At 39.6% G+C, this 25,070-nt stretch overlaps 2 protein-coding genes and 1 long non-coding RNA gene across 16 annotated transcripts in view; 1 reads left to right on the top strand and 2 right to left on the bottom strand.

The window, feature by feature from the left end:
• The window catches only part of Pmca (plasma membrane calcium ATPase), a 25,966-nt gene extending 14,681 nt beyond the window's left edge, over positions 1-11,285 (bottom strand). For 4 of the 14 annotated variants that reach the window (XR_010282392.1, XM_064072680.1, XM_064072668.1 and 1 more), the window contains exons 1-13: positions 8,440-9,107; positions 5,333-5,504; positions 5,010-5,204; positions 4,677-4,960; positions 4,404-4,614; positions 2,548-2,583; positions 1,925-2,322; positions 1,630-1,872; positions 1,338-1,579; positions 842-1,286; positions 531-725; positions 269-475; positions 16-214 (exon numbers count right to left, since the gene is read on the bottom strand). Coding sequence is in view for 13 of the 14 variants with exons in the window: in XM_064072680.1 (XP_063928750.1) it covers positions 16-214; positions 269-475; positions 531-725; positions 842-1,286; positions 1,338-1,579; positions 1,630-1,872; positions 1,925-2,322; positions 2,548-2,583; positions 4,404-4,614; positions 4,677-4,960; positions 5,010-5,204; positions 5,333-5,489 (2,812 nt within the window). In the remaining variant the exon portion in view is untranslated. Of the gene's footprint in view, positions 1-15; positions 215-268; positions 476-530; positions 726-841; positions 1,287-1,337; positions 1,580-1,629; positions 1,873-1,924; positions 2,323-2,547; positions 2,584-4,403; positions 4,615-4,676; positions 4,961-5,009; positions 5,205-5,332; positions 5,505-5,904; positions 6,063-6,684; positions 6,887-7,061; positions 7,329-7,919; positions 8,263-8,439; positions 9,114-9,768; positions 10,072-11,210 lie in introns of those variants that run through there. The other 10 variants (XM_064072676.1, XM_064072675.1, XM_064072674.1 and 7 more) reach the window with 9 other exon arrangements.
• On the bottom strand, positions 10,807-20,917 carry LOC135141517 (epidermal growth factor receptor kinase substrate 8-like protein 2). The gene is made up of 9 exons (XM_064072690.1): positions 20,759-20,917; positions 19,890-20,162; positions 19,690-19,836; positions 17,029-17,711; positions 14,556-14,985; positions 13,941-14,102; positions 13,788-13,893; positions 11,538-11,956; positions 10,807-11,478 (listed from the first exon to the last, which is right to left on the bottom strand). Exons 2-9 carry the CDS (start codon positions 20,136-20,138, stop codon positions 11,401-11,403), a joined length of 2,274 nt encoding a protein of 757 aa, XP_063928760.1. The 5' UTR covers positions 20,139-20,162; positions 20,759-20,917; the 3' UTR covers positions 10,807-11,400.
• LOC135141520 (uncharacterized) lies at positions 12,811-25,070 on the top strand. Its single transcript, XR_010282394.1, has 2 exons — positions 12,811-13,045; positions 24,866-25,070. It is a non-coding gene; the product is annotated as an uncharacterized LOC135141520 (long non-coding RNA).

The following is a 25,070-nucleotide window of genomic DNA, read 5'->3' as shown; positions in this document are numbered from 1 at the left end:
CGAAAGTACACTCACCTACAAAGAGAAGCGCAAATATTACAGTTAATTGATAAACTGCTTGTCCAAGTATATTTTTCATCATCGTCCTTGAAATCAAGGGTTTTGTCCTTCCGTAAGGTTTTCGGAGCAGGAGGTCGTTCGTAGGAAGTTCGGTAGCTAAAGCGAGTGAAGCCAAAGTGTCCATAATCAAGTTGACCCACAACATTTGTACAGCCTGTTAAAAAAACAACACGTAATGTGAGTCTTTCCGATAATGTCAACAACTAACCTTCAACGGACTGTCTTGAACAGCACAGGCACCAATAAATGCTACAACAACAGCAACAACGTTAACAGTAAGCTGAAATTGCAAAAACTTTGCTATACTGTCGTAAACATTACGCCCCCACATCACGGCTTTTACGATACTACTAAAGTTGTCATCAGTCAAAATAATATCAGAGGCTTCTTTTGCGACGTCGGTACCGGCGATACCCTACGAAGAAAAAAAAAACTCAAAATGGGTAAAGTTCGTAGCGATTGAAAAGTACCATTGCAAAACCAACGTCGGCTTTTTTCAACGCCGGACCATCATTGGTACCGTCACCCGTCACGGCGACCACTTCCCGATTCTCGGTAACCTTACTGTCGATTATGCCTTTTACTAAGGTGTATTTGTCAGTTGGTGAAGAACGTGCGAGCACGCGGAGTTTAGGCCATACTTTATCGAGTAGGTGTTGTTGAACCTGTAATTAAAAATCGTCAGAAGAGCGATACCGCGCAAAAATCAAGACGGAAAAACCGACGCTCGATGTCAGCGAGCGATTCGTTTCCGTCTTAACTCGAGTTGCGAATGTCTTACTTCGCCGGTGCTATCTCGGATGCGTCTGTTGAACTCCTTGCCCTCAATAACGAGGAAATCTTCGTTAGGTTTGACAATACCGCACTTGGTGGCGATAGATCTGGCTGTGTTGAGGTTATCGCCTGTGACCATTCTGACCGTGATGCCAGCCTTCTGGCACTTCCTGATAGCGTCAGGTACTTCTGGCCGCACAGGATCCTCGATCCCGACAACACAAAGGCATGTCAAATTATTCACAATGTTATCTTCGTCCTCCCAATTCGGTTCGTTTTCTATATGCACTTGATTAATTTCAGCTTTGCCCGGTACAAATTCGCGAAAAGCGATACAAATAGTCCTAAGACCATCACAAGCCATCGGTTCAATAACTTGTTTTAACAAACGTTCTTGCATGTCTCTGGTGAACTTTTCTAGACGGCCGTCGTGACCGTAAATGAAGGCACACCTGAAACGTGTTCAAGTAAGAGATGTGGTTGCGGACGCGGCGGCGTCATACTTGTTTAAAATCATTTCTGAAGCACCTTTTGTGAACAATCTATATCCACCACCCGGTCTGGGGATAACAGTGCTCATAGATTTTCTTACGGAATTAAATGTATAAACACGGGTAAAACTTTCCTCTGGATAATCATCACGAATCGTTTGATAATTTTTGCCTAGACCGAGAACGAATCCCAACAGGGCGCATTCAGTTTTATTGCCGACCTGTTTCGGCAGTTCCGTGGGATCTTCGGGGGGCTTCGGACGAAACTGTTAGAGGGCTTTCGTGGGTTTTCGGATGAACTCACCATGACTCGTGATGTGTACGCACAGTTGACCGCAATACCCTGGAGGATCGCATTTCCGACATGGGCGGGAATATCCGAAAATTTGGGCATCGATTTGCACAACTGCTCGCAGATGTAAGACTGCACGACGGTCATACGGTTGGTTGTTAGGGTTCCGGTTTTGTCGGAGCAAATGGCGGTTGCGTTACCCATGGTCTCGCAAGCGTCCAAGTGTCGCACTAAATTGTTATCTTTCATCATTTTCTGGAATGTACGAACTGTGACGATCATTGCGACACTAGTGCGACGGACTTACCTTTACACTATAAGCTAAAGAAAGCGTAACAGCGAGAGGCAAACCTTCCGGTACGGCAACAACCAGTACAGTCACACCAATAATGAGATGGCGTACCAAATGGCTTGCGTGATTTTTTTCCCATGACTTTCCCTCCACGACGTACGTTTTAACGCAAAACTGAATAATCAAAATGACGACGGTGAGAACGGCAATCGTTGAGCCGGCATAACCAATCTGAATGGCAAGCTTTGTTAGTTTTGCTTGAAGGACTGACTTTTCTTTCTTATGACTGTCTCCCGAAGATGGCGCCGATGCTACGTGATTCTCTTTCGCATCTTGACTCTCGTTAAGTTTATTCGGCACCGGTGCGGGAGAATTCATGTGACTGTTACCGGTGACATTGTCATCGTCTGCACCTACAGCGACATTGGTTCCTGTTATTATTTGTGGCGAGGAGCAAAATTTAGGAAAAACAAACCTAACACTCACTGATTAATAGCATGCTAGTTATTATATATTAATTCAACATTTAAAACTGTTATTTTAAAAAATTTCATTAAAACAAAACGTTATTTATTTAATCAAAGATTATTTTTAAATTTAAGTTTAAATCAAAATATAAATAGAAAAAATTTATTCACCTGTTAAGCTTTTCTTCTTCCGCTGCTTTTTAGCTTCTGTACAAAAACACATGCAAAAGGAGAACATTAGCAATCTCAAAAACACTCCCAAGTCCTGACATGGGTAAAATACCAAACGCTTGATGGCGGAAACGACCAACTCCCACCACAAAATCAAAAAACATTTTCAAAAAGTTTACGCCATCAAGCGAAAAATGAAAGAAAAATATATACTGGAATTGTGGAATAGTAAGTTAGGTAGATTGTGTATCCATCTGCAATGCACTGTCAACTTGGAGGAAACTATTATTAAACAACATTTAAAGGGTGTGCACTAACAGTAATAATGACATTTAAATTTAATGCGCTGCCAGCATTTTCAGTTCGATTACCAGAACATTCCCAGCAGGACAATTTATTTTATTACTTATTTTTAAACCAGAAAAACAACACTTCTCCACGTCGGAAAATGCACCAGCACCACATAAAAATTTCTAAAATACACCACCGGTGGACACTCAATACTCCGTTACCGATAAACCCACGACTAAATCCGCGAAAATTCTATTTATTTACTTTAAATAAGCTGCAGGCACCGCTGCCAAACTTCTCCATTTCCGCATATTATGCCATGCACTTATCGAATTTTCCACGCTGTTTATTTATTTATTTACACCAACCACTGCCAGTACAATTCCACGTCTTTCGTAACCGATAAAAACGACGAAATCGATCACCACCGAACAACCCTCGAACCATAAAAACTATTCGAAGCAGTGAGTGTCCACGGTCAAAAGTAACCCCTCTTAATTTTTAAACAACAGAACTAACAACCCCAGTAATCTTGCGCTACCGTTTATAAATGGAACACCATGAAACAAACACGTCCGACTTTAAAAAATGCGAAACTAATAAATAGTTTACAAGAAAATATGCACTTGAAGAAAAACACATTGCTTTGATTTGAAGGTTAATAAAAGCGGCTTCTAGGAAACAATTCGGAGATCCATAAAATCGAAAGTACGGTATCGAGTTTGAGCCTCTGCGTAGGTCAAGAAAAAATCGATACTTTTGTTGTCCGGTGCACAAACTTGTGCGCTCGAGCTCGTCGATACCGTTCCGAAATTTCGTAAAAAAGTAGACCGTTTTGAATCGCGGGTTGGTACGCATGCGTACGTACACTAACCTATGGATTAGTAAATGGTGTCTCATGTTAAGTATTTTTTTCCTGCGCTATTACACGTCTTATCTGTTTTTACGTAACTTTGAGCACATGTTTAAAAATATCTTTATCATTAAACAACGTATCGAGTTGCAGTTTTCCAGACACTTAATTTGCGCAACGTCTACAAAACCGTGATCCGTTAAAAAAAAAAGAAAAAGTTAAATTTCTACAATGGGGTTTCGTGCGTCTCTCGTATTTTTACCTCACTAGATTAAACTCCCTTTTTTTAATTTTCGAAACCGACAATATATTTAGACCCGGCGGAAAAATTAATATCGCGCCCGGTTGAGGAAAAAAATAAATATTAGTTGTTGAAGATAAAAGAGAAAAAGGGCAGAGACACTTGTGTTGATTTAAAAGCGTACTTTTGATGTAATAAATGTATTTGTTCCTTTGTGAAGAGTCCTTATTAAAAATTAAAAGGATTACTCTTGAAAAACACTTTACGTTGCGGCAACGGAAATATTAAATTTTTTCATTTTGGAGCTTATCTGGCGGTCGAAATCAAATATTTGAGGGAGCTTTGATGAAACGTTGGCGAATAATGAAAATTCTGCTTTGGTTACAGGCACCTGAATTTGCTGACAGTTAAATGGGGGTACAGAGATCAGACATTTGACAGTAACATGCTGTGGTGTACAGATGAACATACCTTTTTTCATTTTCTTGATTTCGGCTTCCTGTTCATCGACAGCTGCCCCCAGCAGTGTGAAGATGATACCTGCTTGCGAATTGACGCCGACCGCGGTTACTAGCATTTTTCCTGAACCTTCCATTACGTGGGTGCCAGACAAAACCATGGGATCGAAATGTTCGCCCTTTTTAACGTGATCTGACTCCCCCGTAAGCGAGGATTCATCCACCTGTGGAAGAATTAGTGTGACGGGGGGGCGAAAAAAAAAAACAGGAGAAAGATGGTTGTTACCTTGAGGTCATTGGACTGGATTAATATACCATCGGCTGGTAGAAGATCACCGTATTTTATCTGACAAATATCACCTACAACTATATCGCTAACGGAAACTTGTTTAACTTCTGCTTGTCGAATCACAGCAAATCTATGTTCTCCCTCAATCCGACTTTGAAGACCTCTAAACTGTCTTTCTTTTGTATAATCGTTAAATGCTGTTACTAGCACTACTACAATAACGGATATTAAAATGGCCAAACCCTCAATCCAACCATGACTAGTTTCGTCGTCGTCGAAAACTGGAAACGGAGAGCTAAACCATGAAGACGAATTCTGGACGTAACTTACCGAGTTCTTCTTGTTGCGGCCTATAGAAAGAAAGAGCTAAAGATACAATGGCTGCTACTTCAAGAATAATAAGAGTGATGTCTTGTAAAGCTTCCCATACTAATTGAAGAAAAGTTTTTGGAGGTTTGGGAGGAATTGAGTTTGATCCAAATGTTTCTCTTCTGTGTTCTAGGTCCACTTGTGACCCGCTAAGACCTAAAATATTCCAACGATTTTTAATTTCGGTTGTTTCCCTTCGCGTGAATTATGGAAAGCGTCGGCACGTCCCTTAGGAGCGTCCCCTCGTACATTTCCGCGTGTTGCCAAGACTGGAAAATAATTACCTTCACTGGGCGATGTGTATAGTTTCTTGCAAATTTCTTGGACTCCTCCATATTCAGTTACTTTATTTACTCCTTCGCGACCTCGATGTTCCATGAGGTCGCGTAACTGTTTCAGGGTAATTCCATATTGCGCGGGACGGCCGTCTATCGTAGCCATTTCTCACAGCTAGATCTATTAATAAATCACCCAATATTACAAATACACACTCGCATAATATTTATTAGCATAAAAACATCAACAAACAGGCCTAATTTTATTGAAATACACGATATTAATCTACCAATAACCGGTTCACCGTCGGTACGGGTATTTTGATTAGTTCGGGAAATTTTATCAACTCCCACATGGGTAAATTTAAGAGGCGCTTTTCACGACGGGAGGAAAACTCGACTTGAACACAAGTTAATATTGTTTGACGGGTAACAATAATTTATAACGCATTACACAGACAGTAACGGCTAATATATCGTCTATAATTATAAATAAGCCTTTAAAAACCGATAAAATTTCACATAACCTAAAATATTTTAATAGCCTAAATATTCGCTCTCTGAAGTCGACCAAGACTCACCGATTTTAAACAATGTTCAATTAGCTCTCATTTCGACCCGAATCGTTAAAACCCCTTCTAATTAAGCTCGTTAATTACGAGAAAGCTTCCAAAAATACACCTATTTCTAACAAATCACGAACACGCTGCGCCACTGATCTGACACACAGTACTAACAACCCAACAAATTTTCAAACTCGCCTGCTCGAAAGCGATCGTGAAAAACCCTCGAGACAAAAAAAAATCTCTTTTTCCCCTTTTATTTATCGTCTCGTTTTACTCGCTTTTTATACATAGTTCGTTACAGATAGCGTAAACGCCGTTTCACCGTTTACAGCTAACTTCACAGGATTCCGCTTTTCACCGCAACCGAATAAATAAATACTCATTATTGCACATAATAAACATAAACAACATTCTACGCTAATGTAAATCGGCGCGTTAGTCATTGTTAAGTTTAGAGGCGAAGGTGAAGTAGGTAGGCAGTTTAAAGAATCGACGATAACAGGAGAATTTTTGTGCCAAATTATTGTATTTTAATAGCAGGCCATAGGCGTCGGTTCGCCACGGGCGCAGACAACACACAACATAATATCAACAACACGCGTGGTCCGTTCTCTTGAATCGAGCGTTCCCAAGGGTCACGTCCATTCCGGCCGCACTTAAAAATAAGTTAGTTCGAAATGGACAAATTGTTGTAATTAATTTCCGTCGACGGAGCGAGCGGCAGACGAGGAAAATTTGATCGTCGGCGGGGCAAGCAAACGAATTCGAGAATTGCGAGGAATCCAGGTACGTCACCTGAGAGAGGAGGGAATTAGAGACGGTTCCAATCACATTTGAAGAAAACAATGTGATGAAATCACAATGTGAAGGGCGCACCGAATCGAAATCGTTTTCGGATTGCAAATACGATATAAGAGGGGCGCGTGGGTCGTTTTCTAGGTCGGCATCAGACGTGTAGGTCTGGCTGGCAGTCGAGCACACGAGACACGCAACACACCGGCCTAAACTGAACCTCGACGACGACGACGACGACGACGGCGGCGACGCCGGCGTCACGAGTTCACGACAACGGTCCGGGGATAGATCACGACGATGCGAGCGTGTGCTGGACGAACAGCTGGTCCGGTCCTTGATGGTGGCGATTTCTATGTTTCGAAACTTTCGATTATTACCTGTCGGTGTGGAGTCGTACAGACTGCGCGTATTAGTTCGGCCGCCACATGTAACCTCGTTCACTCACACACAAACACGCCGAAATACAGTGCCCGTGACGTAGACGACACTCTGATTGAGCTTCAGTTAATTTTGTATATATCTGGGACTCGGGAAAGATGAACGGCGACTGAGGGCACAACAGCGGCGTTCGTCTCTGTGGCGCCTCAAATCGACGACGGCGTCGCAAGGACGATTAGCCCAACACCGCCAACAAATCGTAAAGACTGACAATACCTACGAGCTCGAATAAACTGCAACGTTATTAGTATTTTTATTATCAAACCGTAATTCCGGTGATTATAACCGAACAAGCAGGAAGCCGCGCACAGCTAAAGTTAGAATTTTATGGTTTTGGCCGAAAATGCGGGGATCCGGTTGGAACAAGACGTGTGCTTAGCATTTTCCGAGTTGAAATAAAGGCTCGTTGTATCCAACCGAGTGTTGCCTAATAACGAGGATCTTGAGTAATCGTGAGTCACGTCAAGCGAGACCGAACGGCGTGTCGAGGAGGTCTGGTCCGGCCTGGCCATGTCTCGGTGGATGGACGCGGAAGAGTGGGAAATTTTGAAGAAGTTTATGGTGTGTGGCGTAACCGTTTCGGTCGAGGTGCACACCTGCATGCGAATATGACCCCGGCCGGTGAGCGGCTATACCTATACGCTGGCGGCTCTCGGCTTTTCGATATTAAAGGAGGTATTGAGGTTATTTATAATGCATGCTAGTCAGGAATCTCATGGATAAATGACGTCATGCAGACCGCTTCATACTACTACCGCCACTCGGTCGGCGCTGGCGATCGATTTCGCTCTACTCACAATATTAGGTATGCGGTGGCAGCAAATAATCAACAAATCCGAGATCCTGACCCGACGGAGAGTGGACCGGCGGCCGGCAGAACTAGCGAAGGTGTCCGCACATCCCGGCCATCCCAGTTGAATAAAGGCCGAGGATGGGCCACGACGGTTCGTAAAGACCCCCAAGTTAAAAGGTCAGCACCTTAACGCACCATACTAGTTTACACTGGTGTCGGCTGGGCAGTTGCGTGTGACGTCATCACGAGCGACTCGCACCGACCCTACATGAGTGGAGTCGAGCGGCGAGAGCGTCGTGAAGCTGCGACGACGAGCGCCACTTGCCTCTAACTTGCCACTGCAAGTCGTCTCGCCGCCGCTTCCGCGCGCTCTTCGGCTCCGACCCGCTACCTCGGCGCACCCCACGAACTTTCGGCCCATCCCACCACCGGCTGTTAGTTAGGCCGTATGACCTATTTCTTCCGAACTTCTAGACGACGACGACGGCGAGCGGGCGGGCCGGGACGACAACATTCAAACTTACTTTGTGCCTTGGTCCAATAAGTCCCGGCTGCGGTAGCGGTCGCCCCGAGCCCTTGTCACAGTCCACTCCGTCTAGATGTTCCGTAGTGACGGTCAAGTTAACATTTGTCGCCCGATTAGTAGATAGCAGGATCTGGGCGCCCGAAACGCACCCAGGCACTACACACACTCAAACTCAACTCGCTCGCACCACTCCGAGCCGCTCTGGCCGGTGGACATTAACAGTCCCGAACGTAATGGTCTCGACTCGCCGTTAGGGGCGCTGCCTCTGTCTGTTCAATGCTGGTGGTAGGTAGCCACGATGAGCCCGATGGGAACTGCGATGGCGCCTAAACAACACGCGCACAACGATTGCCATGCCGACGCCCTCTATCAGTTGCCGCGCTAAAGCAAGCGCCCCAGACCTCCAGCGAAAGGTTACGACGATCCATGCATGCGATGCGGTCAATCCCACGCTCAGTCCTCAATGCTGGGTGCTCACCCTGTCTCTACCACCACCTACGACTCGACATTTTGAGAACTCCACCCCGAAAGCACGCCACTACGACCATACGACCACACCGCTGAAGACAAGGGGTAGCGACGGTGGTGTCGAGCCGCGGCGCCGATCAGCGAACTGACACTTTCCACTCGGGACTCGGGGTACACCGTGGCGCCACCCGATTATCCAACCACCTACGGTCCCACCATACGTGCACTGTCTACCCGACGCACCACCGGTCCGTACCCAACCTAACCCAAAATTCGACGGCCTAGATTCATTCCACTACGACTAACCTAATAATACCTAATAATTGTCGTACTTTCGATTTCCACCTTTGCGTCACTCGTTCAAATAAACCAAAAAAAAAAAAAAAAGAAGAACGAAAAAAAAACAATCGAAGTTGTGTCGATTATTTACGTTTTTTATCATTTCTATGTTATTATTATTACTATTACTAAGCGATGATGTAACCCGACAGTCACACAGACGAGATAATTTTTTTTATTACTCATACAGTTCCAGTTTCTTTGGCGTCGATCTTTACGAACGCTTTACTCGGAAACTAGGTAGGTAGATACAGGAATAAAATAGGCAAAAGCTACACCTTTAGAAATGCGGGTTCTATTCATGTATGAGTGCCGATAATTTAAATGGGGTTCTCGTTAAAAATCGCACAGACAGAGCTTTCGTTTTCTGGTAGAATGGAAAGAGCGGTGGCGGCGGCGGCGGCAGCGGCGGCGGCGGCGGCAGAAGCTATATTATCGATTGCATATCCACGGCGACCTGAACCTACCCATTTCGTTTCTACACTATCGTACAAACTTTACACTTAAAAACAATACTTACGCCTCGCTGAAGAAAAATCACAAATTCACATACGTCGAACGCATTTCATTCATTAACTGACACACAAACCCTATTTATGATATGTCAATATTATTATGCCATTATCTTACTGAGTAAATAGACATTTCAATAATAATATATATATATCCACCATTATTTTTTATGATGCACTGTAGACTTAAATATTTTATTGTGCGCTTATTAGGGAGACATGGTTGAATGAGCTTTTTAAAATTCTTGACACACGAAAGATAAGTAATAACAGCCACGCATTACTAATTTTACATAGTGTCGTCATTTATATGACAAAATGTCGTAAACTTTGGTTATGACGTGCTTATTTTAATCACTGTTGGAAAACCAAACACGTACACTATTTCACTCATACAATAGAATATCCATGTTTCGGACTAAGCCTCTGCTTAAACTCTCTACTGAAATAAATAACTTACAAATCCCCTTTTGCGATGTTTGTTTTTTAATACAATATTTTAATTACATAAGCTCTGCTGGATCTACAATTTTGCGTAATACTTTTTTTATCTTATTTTTATCTCTCGTCAGAAAATATCATCCATCCAAAGAGAAATTACAGAGATCGATAATTCTGATCACTTGTGATGATTTTTATTATGTTCAGTTTTATATTCATAAACGCATTAACCGCCGTCATGAATAATACATTAGTGGATAGGTATTAACATTTTGCATTATAAAGGTCATTGTTATTTCGGTATGTGACGTCATCTATGATGTCAATAACATCATTTTGAAATCCTCCGTCCGACTAGTCATCGTCTTTGATAGTGCTCTCAGAAACGCTGATTTTATTTTTCCGACTAAACTTAGCTAAAACATCTCTTATTAACAGTAAACGTTATCGATTAGCTAAATAACGTGTATTAATGTTATCGTTCACTTTAACAGCTTTAGCTTGTATTCCCTGGTATAAAAGTAAGTAGCGGCCACTCACATTTCTCCACACACGGCAAGTTTGATCGATAATTTTGTACGGCGGACTCAATGAAACTAAATAAATGCACACATAACTGATATAATTTATTAATGTTGTTTACAAAATGTAGATCCACAGTCGAAAACATTAAGGAACTAAACACGACTGGTCGTCGTAAATATGGCAAGAATTTAAATACACATATAAATACATATAACTCGTTTGAATGAATCCATAAATATATTTAAAACAATTTTTTACTTGTACGTATCAACGTATATTGTTAAGAAACGTTCTTTCTAACTTATTTTTAACTTATTTACTTAATGCTCGTTTGCATTTGATTTTGGTAGTAAAGGTGCCAGTCTGTAACATCTACATAAAAAACGCATCACATATTTTCTATTTCGTTATTATAATTAAAAATATCCTCGACTTTATTACTAATAATTAATCAATAATCAATAGTAATTAACACAGTACTTACCGATATTATACTCGAAGCACAAGACCAAAAAAATTAAAAATACAACCTGCACATGATAGAGTAGTAACACTTATGTTCAAGTTTCTTAAATCTAACTAGGTGATATACCAATATATATATGCATTATCTCTCAAATCAAATAATTCTATGTTATAATACGATCCTTATCAGAGGCATCTTAATGGGGTTGTTATCCACTCGGCTCCTCAATTCTCTGTCTCGCCTTGGCCAAGATAGCCTGTAGCTCTGAACTCCTAATAGTCTGGTACTAGACGTCAAAAAAACAAAAGTAGCTTTTTTTTCCTTAGAAATCGTACCGATACTTACCCCGCTGACGCTCTTTTGTATATTCAGCTGCGAATGCAACCTAGCCCCCTCCTTGGCGCCGCAAACCTTCTCCAACTCCGACTTCTTTAACTCGAACAATTTATATCCCGCAAGTCCTTTAAATCTACTAACGATGCCAGCATCGAAGTTTTTGATTTTGAGCCAGTTCTGCACCTCTTCGGGGTTGGACCTCTGATTAATATAGACCTCTGGCGTCTGGTGGACCTCTATGTGAGACTTTTGTCTTCTCTCGTTGAACAACGATAATACGTCTCTCAGTTCCTCTTGCATTTTGTCTGTAGTCGCTGTCGATTTAATCGATGGTGATCTTTTAAGACTTGTGACTGGCGTTACCGGGGCGGAAATCACCGGGGGTGGGGGCGGTGGGGGGGCCGGGGGCGGTGGCGCGCTGGTATTTTCTAAGAAGATACGTTATCATTTCGTGCGAAGACACGACGATTCACACAAAAGCGACAAAAATTATCGCCTTAATTATACGATAATCTTCTTTTAAGTTGACGCAAGTGCAGATTAGAGATTTGCATTTACGCAATGACAGGCATTCGTCACTGGAAAGAATCGGCCAAAACTGGAGGTGATATTGCAGGATTTATAATCAATAAAGAGGGAAATGGAGCGAGCCCAGGGTTGACAATTGTGAATTATTCAAGCACGGCTCTGGCAACAACGGTGCAGTTAAGAGTGAACCGGACGAAAGCAAACATAATTATTAAAATTGATAATTCCGCAGTGTCAATTAAGAATGTCCCCAAACAACAGATCGATACATTCCTAATTGCTTAGTTTTATCTATATTTAGAGTAGCCTTTATGCCATTCCAATTAAGGCCCCGTGTGTATTCAGCAAATAAACTTTCACTTGGAAAATCGTGTAATTACATTTTTCATTCGAGTTGATAAATGCGATGTTTGACTCAATCAGGATTCAGAATTTAATGAGAACACCCCCGCGTTTATTCGCTCGTGCAAAATTCTCTTATAATTATTACGTCCGCACTGTTTGTTTGCACTTGCCTTAAGACCTATTAAATTTTTGAAACAAAACTTCGCCCATCTACGCCGCAGGCTTTCGTAAACCCAGACATAAATTTATAATGGATCGTTCCGTTGATCACATTTTTATAGTCTTTCATCATCCTAGTGCCATTTTCTCGAAATGACCTATCTCGTGATTAATTCGCCAATAAAACCGATTCAATTTTTATCTGGGAAAACTTCCACAGTTTGTTTTACGTCTCCAAGGACGCTGCACCTATTTGCATGAGATAACGTTCGCTGACAGATTTTCGACCATCTTTAATAACGAATTATTGATCCACGTCTCGTTTAATTTGCGACATTGTGCAGTGGAAAAGTAGCGGCGCATATTTTTCTTATTAAAGGGTGTCTACTATCGCCTCTAATTTAATTAAGCCACGATTCATAAAATGGATTCAAAGAAAAATCCAGGACGCGGATAATATGATGTACTCATGTAGGCGGATTCAGGTTCGTTATTATTTTATAATTCATTATCTCTGAATAGGTGTACCTAATGATCAAAGTCGAATTTACAAGAATTATTTACGGAGATTCTAATTAGAAACGAGCGAATGACTAAGATACCTAAATTAGTTTATGTGTTTATTTGGGAATTGTGAGTATCCAGTTTCATTTTAATTATCGCCGTTGTAAGGTGAAAAAGTGGATAATTTAATATTCATTCCGGAGCCGACCGACCTTGGCTAAAATTTGAACTAAGCGATTATCACACAAAACCTGTCATTAGTAATGCGTTTTTTAAGCATGGGAAAGCCACAACACAAACAAAGCAACACAATATGGTAGAAAATTTATTTTTCATTAATGATGGATAGGTACTCTTAGATATGACGACGTTAGTACAAATTTATAAAATGACATATAAAAAATACAAAATTATATACAATGTACATATGGACGGATTGACCCTTCAAAACAAAAAAAAAAACACACATACACAAAAAAAACATGGATGCCACTAAAACATATATGTTAAAATATGTATAATATACGAGAAAATAAGTTAAATGTATAGCCTGTTACATAATTATAATAGTCTTTGATAAAATAAAAGCCAACGCCTAACAACTTTTACAATAACAATGTACAAAACAACATAAAAACAGTATTATACAAGAAGCAGACGAAGGATGTGGTAATAAAATGACCTGCACTGTGCTTTAGAAGTAACGAAATTCTCCTTTCTTACCAAGTCTTTCTTTTCTAACCCAATCAGCTGAAGTTGTGGAAACGGGAGCATTCACATGCTCGGGGGTGTTCGGACTGTGACCTCCGCTAAACCGGTCCGGAGAATCCTTCACAAAGAATTAATTCCGCACTAAATACGAGAAAAAGAACTTACCGCTCGATTCCGATTGTAGTTATTGTGTGTCGTATATAAAGGATTATTGAAAATATCATTTCCGCCAGAATGATGATACGGCGTCACAATTGTGTGAGGCACATGAGCAACTTGGCCACGGCTGTTCCTAGCTTTCCACCACTTGCGACTGTCATCCAAAATCTACAAATTCATAAATCACGAACCTCCACAAAGGCAAGCCGCATTAACAAATCTCTTTCAGTGCTAATTAACGCTTAAAAATTCATGCCGATTCATCTTAGCTTGAAACTTTGATGATTCGGCCGCAATACACTGCGGGAGTTATAATCACGGATGGGCTTTCCTACCTCTATAATCACACGTTAATGCCTAATCCCCATCCGCAATTCTAAGCACCCCGCTGTACCTCTTCCAACGAAATTTCACAACTCTGACTTAAGCAGCAAGCATTTCATTACGAATATCCGGGCCGCTACCTCCTAACTCGAACCATCCGGGATATAAGCACCCCCGTTTTTTATATCAGCGAATCAGCAAACCTTCCCGGACCCTTAAAAATTACCGCTCGTGTGTCGCCCAAATCCCTCCCTGCTTTCAGTCAGGTGCTCGAAATTTCTCTACCCGTTTTCGTACCTCCAAATACTCTCCTCGCACGACTGTCAACTCCTTGTCATTATTAGCCGTCCTGGGATAAGTTACTACAACAATATTAGCCCCTCTCGCTTGCAGATCGTCCAAAAAGCTGTCCTGACTGCGACCGAATCCGCGATCTTCGCCGTTTCTCTCAATGGAATCCACCGAAATATCACTCCGAGTGCTCTCCAAATTCGGCGGAAGATCTCTCTCGGGCTCCATTTTTTGATGGTGGGATTCCGTGCTTTTATCGTAAATGAACATGTCTCGGTGATTGGGATAATCGTCATTGTAATCGCTACTGTATGGCCCGTCATTGTAATTTTTGTTGTCATTGTTTGCTTCTAATTCGTCTACTACCGGATAATCGGGGGACCAGCCGTCCATGAAAATCGGGTGATAGGGAGGGACGTGACCTTTCCATTGGTCTCTGAAACGAGAAGTCGGGAAATTGAAAAGAATGAAAAAAACTTAATTTTTTCGAAAGGTGGAACGATTATGGCGCAGTCGGTGGTTCCCGGTGAGTAAATTCAAGTTGCGCATATTTCACAGAATAAATCACGCGTTTTATACGAAAAAATCGCCAGGGAAATTTAGAACCGCATGTTCAATTTCCTGCAAATTCAAGACTGAAGTTTCACGGAAAAGGATTTCCATGTCATGTCGCTGTAAGATTTAACTCATCACTAAAATGTGAGTTGCGAGTGTTCGTAAGTTGTAAAATGTTTGGTTTATGCATTCTTCAAATTAGATATTGGTTAATCAGACAATATAAAATAGACAACACAAACGGAGATTTTTATTGTCATAGTTAAATATAGGGTAAATCGAGGCAATAAACGTCTGATTTGGGAAAGATGCATCCAATCAGACCAATATGGAAGTGTCACTGCCACTTGTTTACGACTACCATTCCTGGTCTCAAAATGCGTAATAAAAAACACTTTCAAAATCCCGATTGTTTGAACTACCATTTTAAGCTGTTTTGTTTGCTCTTACTTCAAGAATTTAATTAGATTCGGTCACTAACTTTTTTTAAATTCAGACAATTACAATTCTTATTAACGTTTATGGGCTGATTTATAAATTTATTTCTTAGTATTCAATTATTCGCTTCTAGTTATTACTTTAATTAAAAACTTATTCTAAAGGAAACAGTTTTATTATTACAAATTCCGTAGAAGAAATTTTAATGAAAACGAAGTTCGAAACTTTTTGACAATTTCAGTCGTGTTGCTCCTCCCATCGGGAGATGCGCGTAGGAGGAGCTTAATAACGAAATGGAAAGGGAAAATGTGACAAAATAATGCCATTTTCAGAACATCCAGACGAGGTGTTGGCACACCCAAAAAGATAAGCACATAGACTTTGAAAGAACCGATTTTGGCCAGAGGCATGGTCATAAATACAAAGACAAACAAAAAAACTCTGTGAAAAAGCACGAGAACGATTTTATATTACACCGGCTAAGGCAGAGTGATCCGGTGTTGTTAGTTTAGGCACTAAAACCGATACGGCCGGTTTTCGTCCTGCGACTGTATTATATTAGCTCTGCGGGTAAATCTCGTGAGAAATTCGACCATTTCCATATGACTTCTTTATCCCTTTTTCGGTCGGAGATAATATTATTGAAGTATGTATAAAAAACACAAAGTGGTGGGCTAAGATCGCCTCTTATCGTCCGCCATTATTCGTTTACGATGTAAAGAGTGGCACTATTAATCATTGTTACACTAAAATGTACAAACCCATTGAACGTGGAAACCTCCTTTCAATGGAATTTCAGTCTTGAATTGGCATGAAAGTAATTTCGTTATGTTGTGACTAACGAGTGCATTTCAGAAAAGTGTTTGTATCTTTACGGACAAAAGGACCACTCTTACGAGTTTCTTTTGTGCTGTGGCACCTTTATCTTATACTGTTAAAAACACGCTGTGTAAAAATATAAAAAACATAACGGATTAATTCCAGGACCCTGGCGGGAGTTGACGATCGGGTTGCTAAGCTCAAATCCGTCACTCATAAAGAGCGTACGATAAAAAGAGACAGCGATAGCTAGTTGATATTCTCGAACTGTAATACACTTGCGAGCTTGTTTCCCTCGGCAGGTCCTCAAAATTTAAAATACATTTTACAGCCCTTGTTCTGTTTAGCTAAGCGACGAATAAAATTTGCTCGACGTGTGATATAATGGACCTTTACGGGATTAGCAAATTGGAAAAATCTGAGATTATATTATTGATTTTTAGTCAAGTTCGCCACTTCGCACTGTTCCTGGAATTCCACAAGTATCGAATTTCGCAAAACGCCGCCTCACTCCATTAATGACTCACTATCCCACCCCACGAAAACCAACACCCGTTTTTCCATCGCAACGTCTTTTTCCACCCTTGCCAATGTCAGACCGAAAAAAACAACCGGCTACTGGTGTGACCCGAGCAAGAGACAAATCCCCCCACCTCCCGCACGTTACCTGGGTATAAGCCACGCGTTTCCCAGGGAGTGCCACAGCTCGGTTTCCTTGCTCGTCACGCAGTTCATCAGCAGATTGACCGCCTCCCGGGTGAGCAGCGGCGCCACCACCTTCCGCGGCAGCTGCGAGTCTTGGTAGGTGTCGTGGGACGCCTCCACGATCAGCGCCAGCGGGGTGAACAAGAAGTGCACCAGCTCGGGGGCGTTGGGGTCGTGGATGTGCGCCTTGAGTTTGGCCAGGAGGTTGAACGACAGCTTGAACTTCTGGAAAATGTCGATGAACTCCTTCTCCGGGGGTGGTTTGGTCCGCATGGTCAGCATGCCGTCCCCCATGTCGCGTTTCTTGCTCTTGCGGTTTCGCCGCCGTCGCTCCAGCTCGCGGGCCGCCGCCGCCGCGTGCTGCAGCCTCGCGATGAACTTCTCGATGTCGTCGAAGCAGTGGTTGAGGATGGTTACGTCCCGTTCATATTTCTCGCTGGTGGTAGAGCTGGAGTCGTCGTTGTTTGCCGTGAGCTCGGAGTCTGAGCCGTGGTAATCGCGGGGATCCCGCGTTGTGTTTATTATGTTATGAGGCGGTTTGTGGGTTGGGGGCGGTATGCTGCTTTTGCGGCTTCGCGTTAAAGTTTTACCCATCCTCAGTTGTTTTAAGTCTTCAACGAGGTCCTGGGCGGATATGCTCTGACACTGAAATGTTACGTACAACAACTGACGGTTTTGCTTATCGCTACTGAATATGGACGGGATTTGATTATTCATTTGAGCTAATTGTGATTTGCAGTCAGCAGTCTAAGTGATGATTGATTAGATTTTATAGATCTTATCTTGACAGGTTTATAAAAATACGTTCAAAAACCTAACAAACTATGTATTACAATGGAAATGCCAGCAAAATAACTACTTTTCTTTCAAAATAGATCACTGTCATTTTAAAGTGACTCGATAAAAGGCATACAAAGCCAAGATGACTTCATCGTACTATTTTAAACAATCGAAACATTTTAAACTGTTAGAAGTCAATTAAATGATTATGAACAACTGACATTTTTTCTGATTTATGAGCAATTAGGCCTTCCGTTAATTGATCTGCCTATAATTATTTAATAATCACTTATAATATAACGGTGTGATATATATGGAATAATTTATAATCGGACCTTTCTCGGGGTATCATTGTTTGTTTTATGGCAACTAGTTCCCGGTGATTAGAGTACTACCTTATCTTGATTTATAATTAAAAAAAAATGCGAACATTAATAGGATCTATGTAATTACATATTTTTCGTTCATTCTCGAAATTAACAGATAAAAATGCGATAAAAATAAGTGTCCTTTACAACGAAAAAACTGTCTAAAAAAATACTGATTTCTAGGAAAAATTATCGGTTTTCTTTATAATTTAAAAACTTTAATATGTTTTCATTGTTGAAGATTGTTTTTACAAAGTGACAATTCTTGAGGAAAATGGAAAGCTAAGTTATACTGTGGACGCCATCAAGTGCCTGTGAAAGTTGCATGAGCTGGAATGTCTCATATTTACACTACTGAAGTGATTTTCTTTATTGAATGCAAACAATTTTTTGGTGCGATTGATTGACAAAGTGTCACTTAATCTGAGTCACCAGCTACTCCAGTGAGTTTGAGATTTTGTTATCGACAAATTAGTACCAAATTTGTGATTCTGTCAATCGTCAATTTTCTTCAATAAAATCGATGACGAACTAAAATACCAAGAATTTGTCAGAGGAAGTTTTTTCTAACTATATTTTCGACTTTGCATAAATTAAAACAAAATTATATATACATATATGTATAGAAAAACGAGAATCGTCACACGGTTCAGCTTCTAATTAAAAATGCAACATGCTAAGTACAGTGTGATTATAAAACTAGGCCACTTTTAAAGACGAAGAAAAAGCACGCGTCCGTGTATGCGCGTGCTCTGTAAAACTTACTGAAAGCATGACATAAGTTTTGTTTTAATGCACATAAACTAGGTTACTATTTTTTGCTGTGAGTATTTAATTCAATAATCTTGAAAATGTTACAAGTAAAGGAGAATAAGACGTTGCCATGTAACTACTCTTTCAGTTATCTTAAAATTTTATAGCCGTGTTTATCATGTCGTTGCAATGCGAATGCAATTTATTAGAAATAAATTTACTGACGTAGCTACTAAATGTATCCATGAAGCAATACTTAGTTTTCGGAAGTTTTATTTTTTTATAGTCAAGGGTATATTGAAGTGCACTTCTATAAATTATTATGTTTACTGTCATGTATATGTTGTTAATTTATGGCACTGGCAGTAGTTTTTAAGCAAATTCAGAGAGAATTTTTAATTTCCTTAAAACAAAATAAAAGAAACACCCTTAGCCCAGTTACGTTTATAAGTGGTGTAATGCAAGTGCACTTCCCGTTGTTTGTTGCATTGTCATGTAATTTCCAAAAACTCGAGTAGATTATAGTTGTAAGTGGATGTAGATGAGATAGTATTTAGAGTATTAATACTGATGAAATCACATCCCGCAATGACTACAAATAACTTGTTATTTTTTAGCGAAATTGAAGATAATATCAAATTTGCTCAAACAATAAAAAAAGTAATCAGTATGACACAATGCTCCCAATATGGGGTCCTGATAAGATTGTGTTGATAACTTACTTGAAATATGTGCATTTCGGGGGGGTGAACAGGGTTGGAGTTGGCAACATTAAAAACTAAAATATTGTTGTACATCTCCATGGGGTCGTGGCTGGTAAAAGCTGTAGGCTCATGGATGGAATTTGCTGGGAACCGTTCCATAACACTCTAAATCAAAACTTCTAGAATGGATCGCACCGATGAGAACAGATTTACTTTACCCCAGTTTCGTAATCCATTATGAGAACCCAAGAGCGGTCCAGACACAGTTGCATTTTCTGGGACCAAATGCCGTTTGTTTTTTCTAACTGAAGCAATCGCCGCATCCCATCAGCTGGGTACAAGATCCCCGTTTCTTTGGTGACTGTGAATGTGGCCAAATGCTCCATGAGATAAGTGGGCTTGTCGCCCCCGTCATCCCTGTACCGGTCCAAATCATCCCCCGAAAACCCGTTCGAACTGTACGCCATTTTTCCAGCACTTTAACTTAATATCTGAAAAATGCGCGATCAGTGACGAGAATTAATACATTCTGATAAGATTAAATCGTATATCATCTTGAAATTGTTTCTGCATTCGTCACATATTTTCGTGTTTTGACAGTTTTTGAAAATTTTTCGAAAAACGGACGATTCGTTTGCGCATAATGACTAAGATTAATTTCCTCTTTGCCACACCTTCAGCCATACTGGAATGCAAAGAATGTCAACAATTCTTTAGTGTGCTAGTCCGTACTTTTACGGCTAAACTGCATATTTATCGTGAATATTAATAGCAGCCGTTGCGAACTAAATTTGGAAAATGAAAGGGCGTCGAATACTAATGCGATTGCTGCCTGTGATGTATATATTATTTTGTGGTTGTCGCAAACTCGATTTCTGTTTTGCCTACTTTCGGAATATCGAACCGACCGTCAAAATATAAACACGTGTCAAAAAAGCGCTCCCGCAATCGCCGTTTTGCGACGCTTTTTAAGCCGCATATGCGTAATAGTTTAACGTAAAAGCCATCGTGGCGACCATAATAACACAATAGCCATGAGTACAGTAACAATAACAGTTTTATTATTACAATAAACTTGTACACTTACTTTTACTTTTTGCACAGTTCGCCTACACGGATAACTCAAAAAATCATAATGCTAACGCACATAACTACTTATATTTTATAAGCACATTTCACACTAATCACTGCGAAATTAAATTGTTTGATATCTACAGGTGACCGACCAAACTCCTATATTACCTGGCAGGTAAGATATGACTTTGCACATGCGCAGAAAGTAGCCAACGTTGGAAGCGGTATTCTTTGACATAATTATACCTGGTTCCAATACATTTTAGAAGACTGTAATTGGAAAATCACATTCCTTTTAATCCCACTTTACGACAAATATCATAAATATTAGCTCTTTTTACGGCCACGTTTCACTTTTATTGAGCAATTCGCACCAACGGGCGAATAGGGTCCACAGAAAAGCTAATATCGACACGCATTTCCGCAAAATAGAACCTATTGGGACCAGAAAGAGAAAATTCCACCCAACTATTGAATCTTTTGACGTGTGACAGGTACATTCAATCGCTGAACAATTTTGGAACCTCAGCGGGAACCTAAACGTCATAAAAAGGAGGTACCTTTTGGGTGACTCAACAACAAACATTTTAATTACATTGTTTACTGTATTATCATACATTTGTTGTACAACTGCAGTCCTTTTTTATTTCTTATAAACATTATATTACGTTTTTCGAAAAAGTGGATCATGAGAATTTACTACTTACTCCGAGATTTTGATATGAGACTTAACACGAATTAAATTAATTGATTATACAAGGTCGATAAAATTTCATTGTTCATTCCTCCGAAAACCTGATGATGTCATCTCAAAAAATTGTCGTTATTTTATCAAAAATAAGCTTTAAGACGGAGAAATGTTTGTGCTACAGTAACTCTAATTTATTGTATTCATTATTTTGTTACAGTGTGCATATCGAATATATTTATTCACAACAACCCATACTCTATAAAATTAAATCGTCTCTAGTAGGTCTCGAATTTGTGTGTATGGCTACTATTTTTCCGTTTTCATTCATTTGCCTTATCAAAAATAGGTGGCTATGTAGTAAACAATGTAATAAAACCGTAAAAAACAATTAAAAAACTATTATACATGCTTCAATTTCTTCAATATTGACACAATAAGTTACTTTATCGTACTCTAAAGTCTAAACTATAATATAAATGACATTTTGTGTTATAGCGTCTTATTCTTGTTGGGTTTTTATTCTTGAACGTAGCACTTTGTTTATTTTATTTAGAAAATATAATAATGACAATAATGTGAATTTAAAGTTATCCTTTGGTTATCCCGTACAAATTTTTGACTTCATGTCTCTTATACAGTTCTTGTAGTCCAATCAAGAGATCTGCAACAAGAAAACAGTAAAATGAAAAGCTATTCTGTATTGTTTGCGTTTGCTTACATATCCCTTTTAAATAGCATTTTTTCCTTAGTGGAATCAAATTTAATTGACAATGAAAATAGCCGTTCTATAACAATAAAAATACTGGTGGCGCCTACGTCTTTATAATACTATCTTCTAATTGAGAAAGAAGATAAATCTGGAATCAGTACACATTTCTATATATCATTTCTATTAATAATTCCATGTTGTTTTGGTTTCATAATACATTAATTTAATTCAATATAATAATTATTATCATAAAATATAAACGTACGTCCTGTGTACGTATTAAAAATTGTTGAAATTTTTTTTATTGCTAGGTATTCCTATAACTCATAAATGTTTCCAGACTGTTTCAATTGAATATACATTTAAAAACAGGGTAAAATCTTTATAAAAAGTGTAGTATTCTGAAGAGGCCTTACTAATACCTTAGTATCCATATATCCAAAATAAAAATAATTTAATAAAAGTGTTGAGATATTTTTAAAACGAAAACAGTTAAAGGTATACGTGACGTAATGTGACATGTCAATTTTACATTGTGTACCGTATATCACTATCTGATAGAATCAGCTAAATGTATAACACTTCAGATATATAAAAAAAAAACATGACCAATTCAGTGTAAATTTGTGATTAGGATCTTCGACTTGATAAATTCTATGCATACTACTAGAAAATTGCGAAATATCTAAAACTCACAACTCAAAATAATTGAAACGACATTTCGGTTTAACTTGCTGAAATGGCTGCAAATTCACACACGCCTGATCAAAACAGCGTTCGACTACAAACGGAAAAGATAAAACACATATTGAAAAGAATATGAAATTCCTTTGTATTGCTGTGACTAATATTACGTTTGATTCGGGAGCAACAAGAGACTATTACTTTACGAAATGGTGCCTTTTAGTTCACAATATGATGAAAAGTCTGCGTTCGTGCCATGTTTCTTGAATTTGTTACGAACGCAAGACAATAATGTCTAGTTTGAACATTTGTTATTCAATTCGGACTTTTTTATCACGTGCGTTTTTTGCGCACTTACGTGAATATGGATTAATGAGGTGTGTTTTTATTTTTACTCTCCCGAATCACGACTATTTAAAAAAGTTATCGGCACAGTAGTAATATCGATAACTGAACAAGTTGATTAAATTAGTGTGAAAGCCGTCGACGTACACATGTTTGTCGAAAATCGGACATTAAAATTCAGGCACCCCCTGAATATGCATTTAAATTAGCTAAACCGCTAACTCAGGATTTCCCAGAATCCGGGTCTTAGAGGGTGTTTTCCCGTCATTCCGTGGTGTAATTAGGGTAGAAGAAATCCTGCAAGCACATGTTTTGCTCACTCTTGACTAATCCACTTTCACACATCGAGGCCTCGAAATTTTCCTTAAAAATCCAATATTCGTGTCAATAACGGCGGAAATTCACATTAAAATTCACGCTCCCCTTGGGTATCCATTTAAATTAAATAAACAAGTGACTTACGGGATTTCCTGGATTCTGAAGGGTGTTTTCCTAGGCTCGGTGTGCGGCTGCTCTCTTATCCCAAAGATAAATGGAAGTGCGGAGAGAAACGAGAGGATGGTACCTTTAGGGTTTCTCATTTTTGCACGATTATTAAAGAAGGGAGCCCCCGGAAAACCTGTCTCTTCTGCGTGTCTGATAATTGTCGCTTTTGACAGTTATTACGCTTGGAATGTGTTTAGGGAACTAATGAGTTAAATTTGGAGGTGTCGGATAATCAATTGGTACAAATGGAACGAAGTTGCTGGCATTGCTGGCGAAACTGACGACTTACCGTAATTCGTGTACATTTATTTTTTACAAGACTTACATTATTTGTTTTCGTGCAAGCGTGGGAGTCAACGCACTCGCTTCCAAATCTACGCATTATAATTTAAATTACTTTGAGGTCTTTATTTTGTCATATGTATCGATTTTCAAATGTGAGCGTATTTTTCTTCGGCGCCAATACGTCATCAGCGCTCATTAATATTCAAAATCCTTAATCTCGCCTCCACGTGCCACGCAGATTTACATCTGAGGATCCCTCCCTCTTTAGAAAAGTCAACATCATATTTACGAACAAAGTTTACGGGGGAAACATAATGAGAAAAAACACTTTTGATGTTGGGTTTTCACTGAATACAAAGCTGAAGTCACATTTCAGCAACACAAAGACGCACAAAAACTAACTTCATGCGAAAACAAATTCGTGTATTTTATATTTAGATTTTTACTTAGCCTTATTTATAGCAAAATGTTATAATTTTACGAAAACAAACTCTTATTTCTAACATGGAGTAATAAAGAAAGTAAACATCTATCAATTAGTGTTTACACTTTAATTACTGCACGCAACAACCCTCTCGTTTAATGTCAAATGTTCTGTTTTGGGTGAAAATATCAGGCACATTACATCCGCGGCAATTTTGCACACCATAAACCGAAACAGTTTTCTGACAAACTAAACTAGACACGAATTTTCGATGTTGTGGGGTCAACACCAAAATTTGTCACATACAAATTTGGAAAAAAGACACAAAAAATCGTTAACTGTTTACTCATTAGAACAATGGAATAATTAAACATATGATAGGCATGCGGGTTTATCGGAATGGTCATCAAAGTATCGAACAAATAAAGTAAATCGTTCAAAATAATACTGGTACATGTATGTGGAATATTTTCTATTGGACGAAATTCTGTTTCAGCCTGAATCGATTTTGTGTTGACAATCACCGTGAGCCGAAATTTACGCACAGGACTTGATCTCAGGAGGTTATTTGTCTCTTGTATGGATAATAGCGACCCTACAATGCCTAACTACACTTTTCGTAGCAACCATCGTAATCAATAGCATACCTTAGTTACGCTTGTTTATGACCGTACCTGCCAAATAAATGTTCAATTAAATTA

Source organism: Zophobas morio, unplaced genomic scaffold (genome assembly GCF_036711695.1).
Source record: "Zophobas morio isolate AGI-343-1 ecotype UQ-CSIRO unplaced genomic scaffold, CSIRO_AGI_Zmor_V1 ptg000044l, whole genome shotgun sequence".
In the NCBI taxonomy this organism is placed as follows: domain Eukaryota; kingdom Metazoa; phylum Arthropoda; class Insecta; order Coleoptera; family Tenebrionidae; genus Zophobas; species Zophobas morio.
This window is presented reverse-complemented; position numbering and strand designations above follow the sequence as displayed.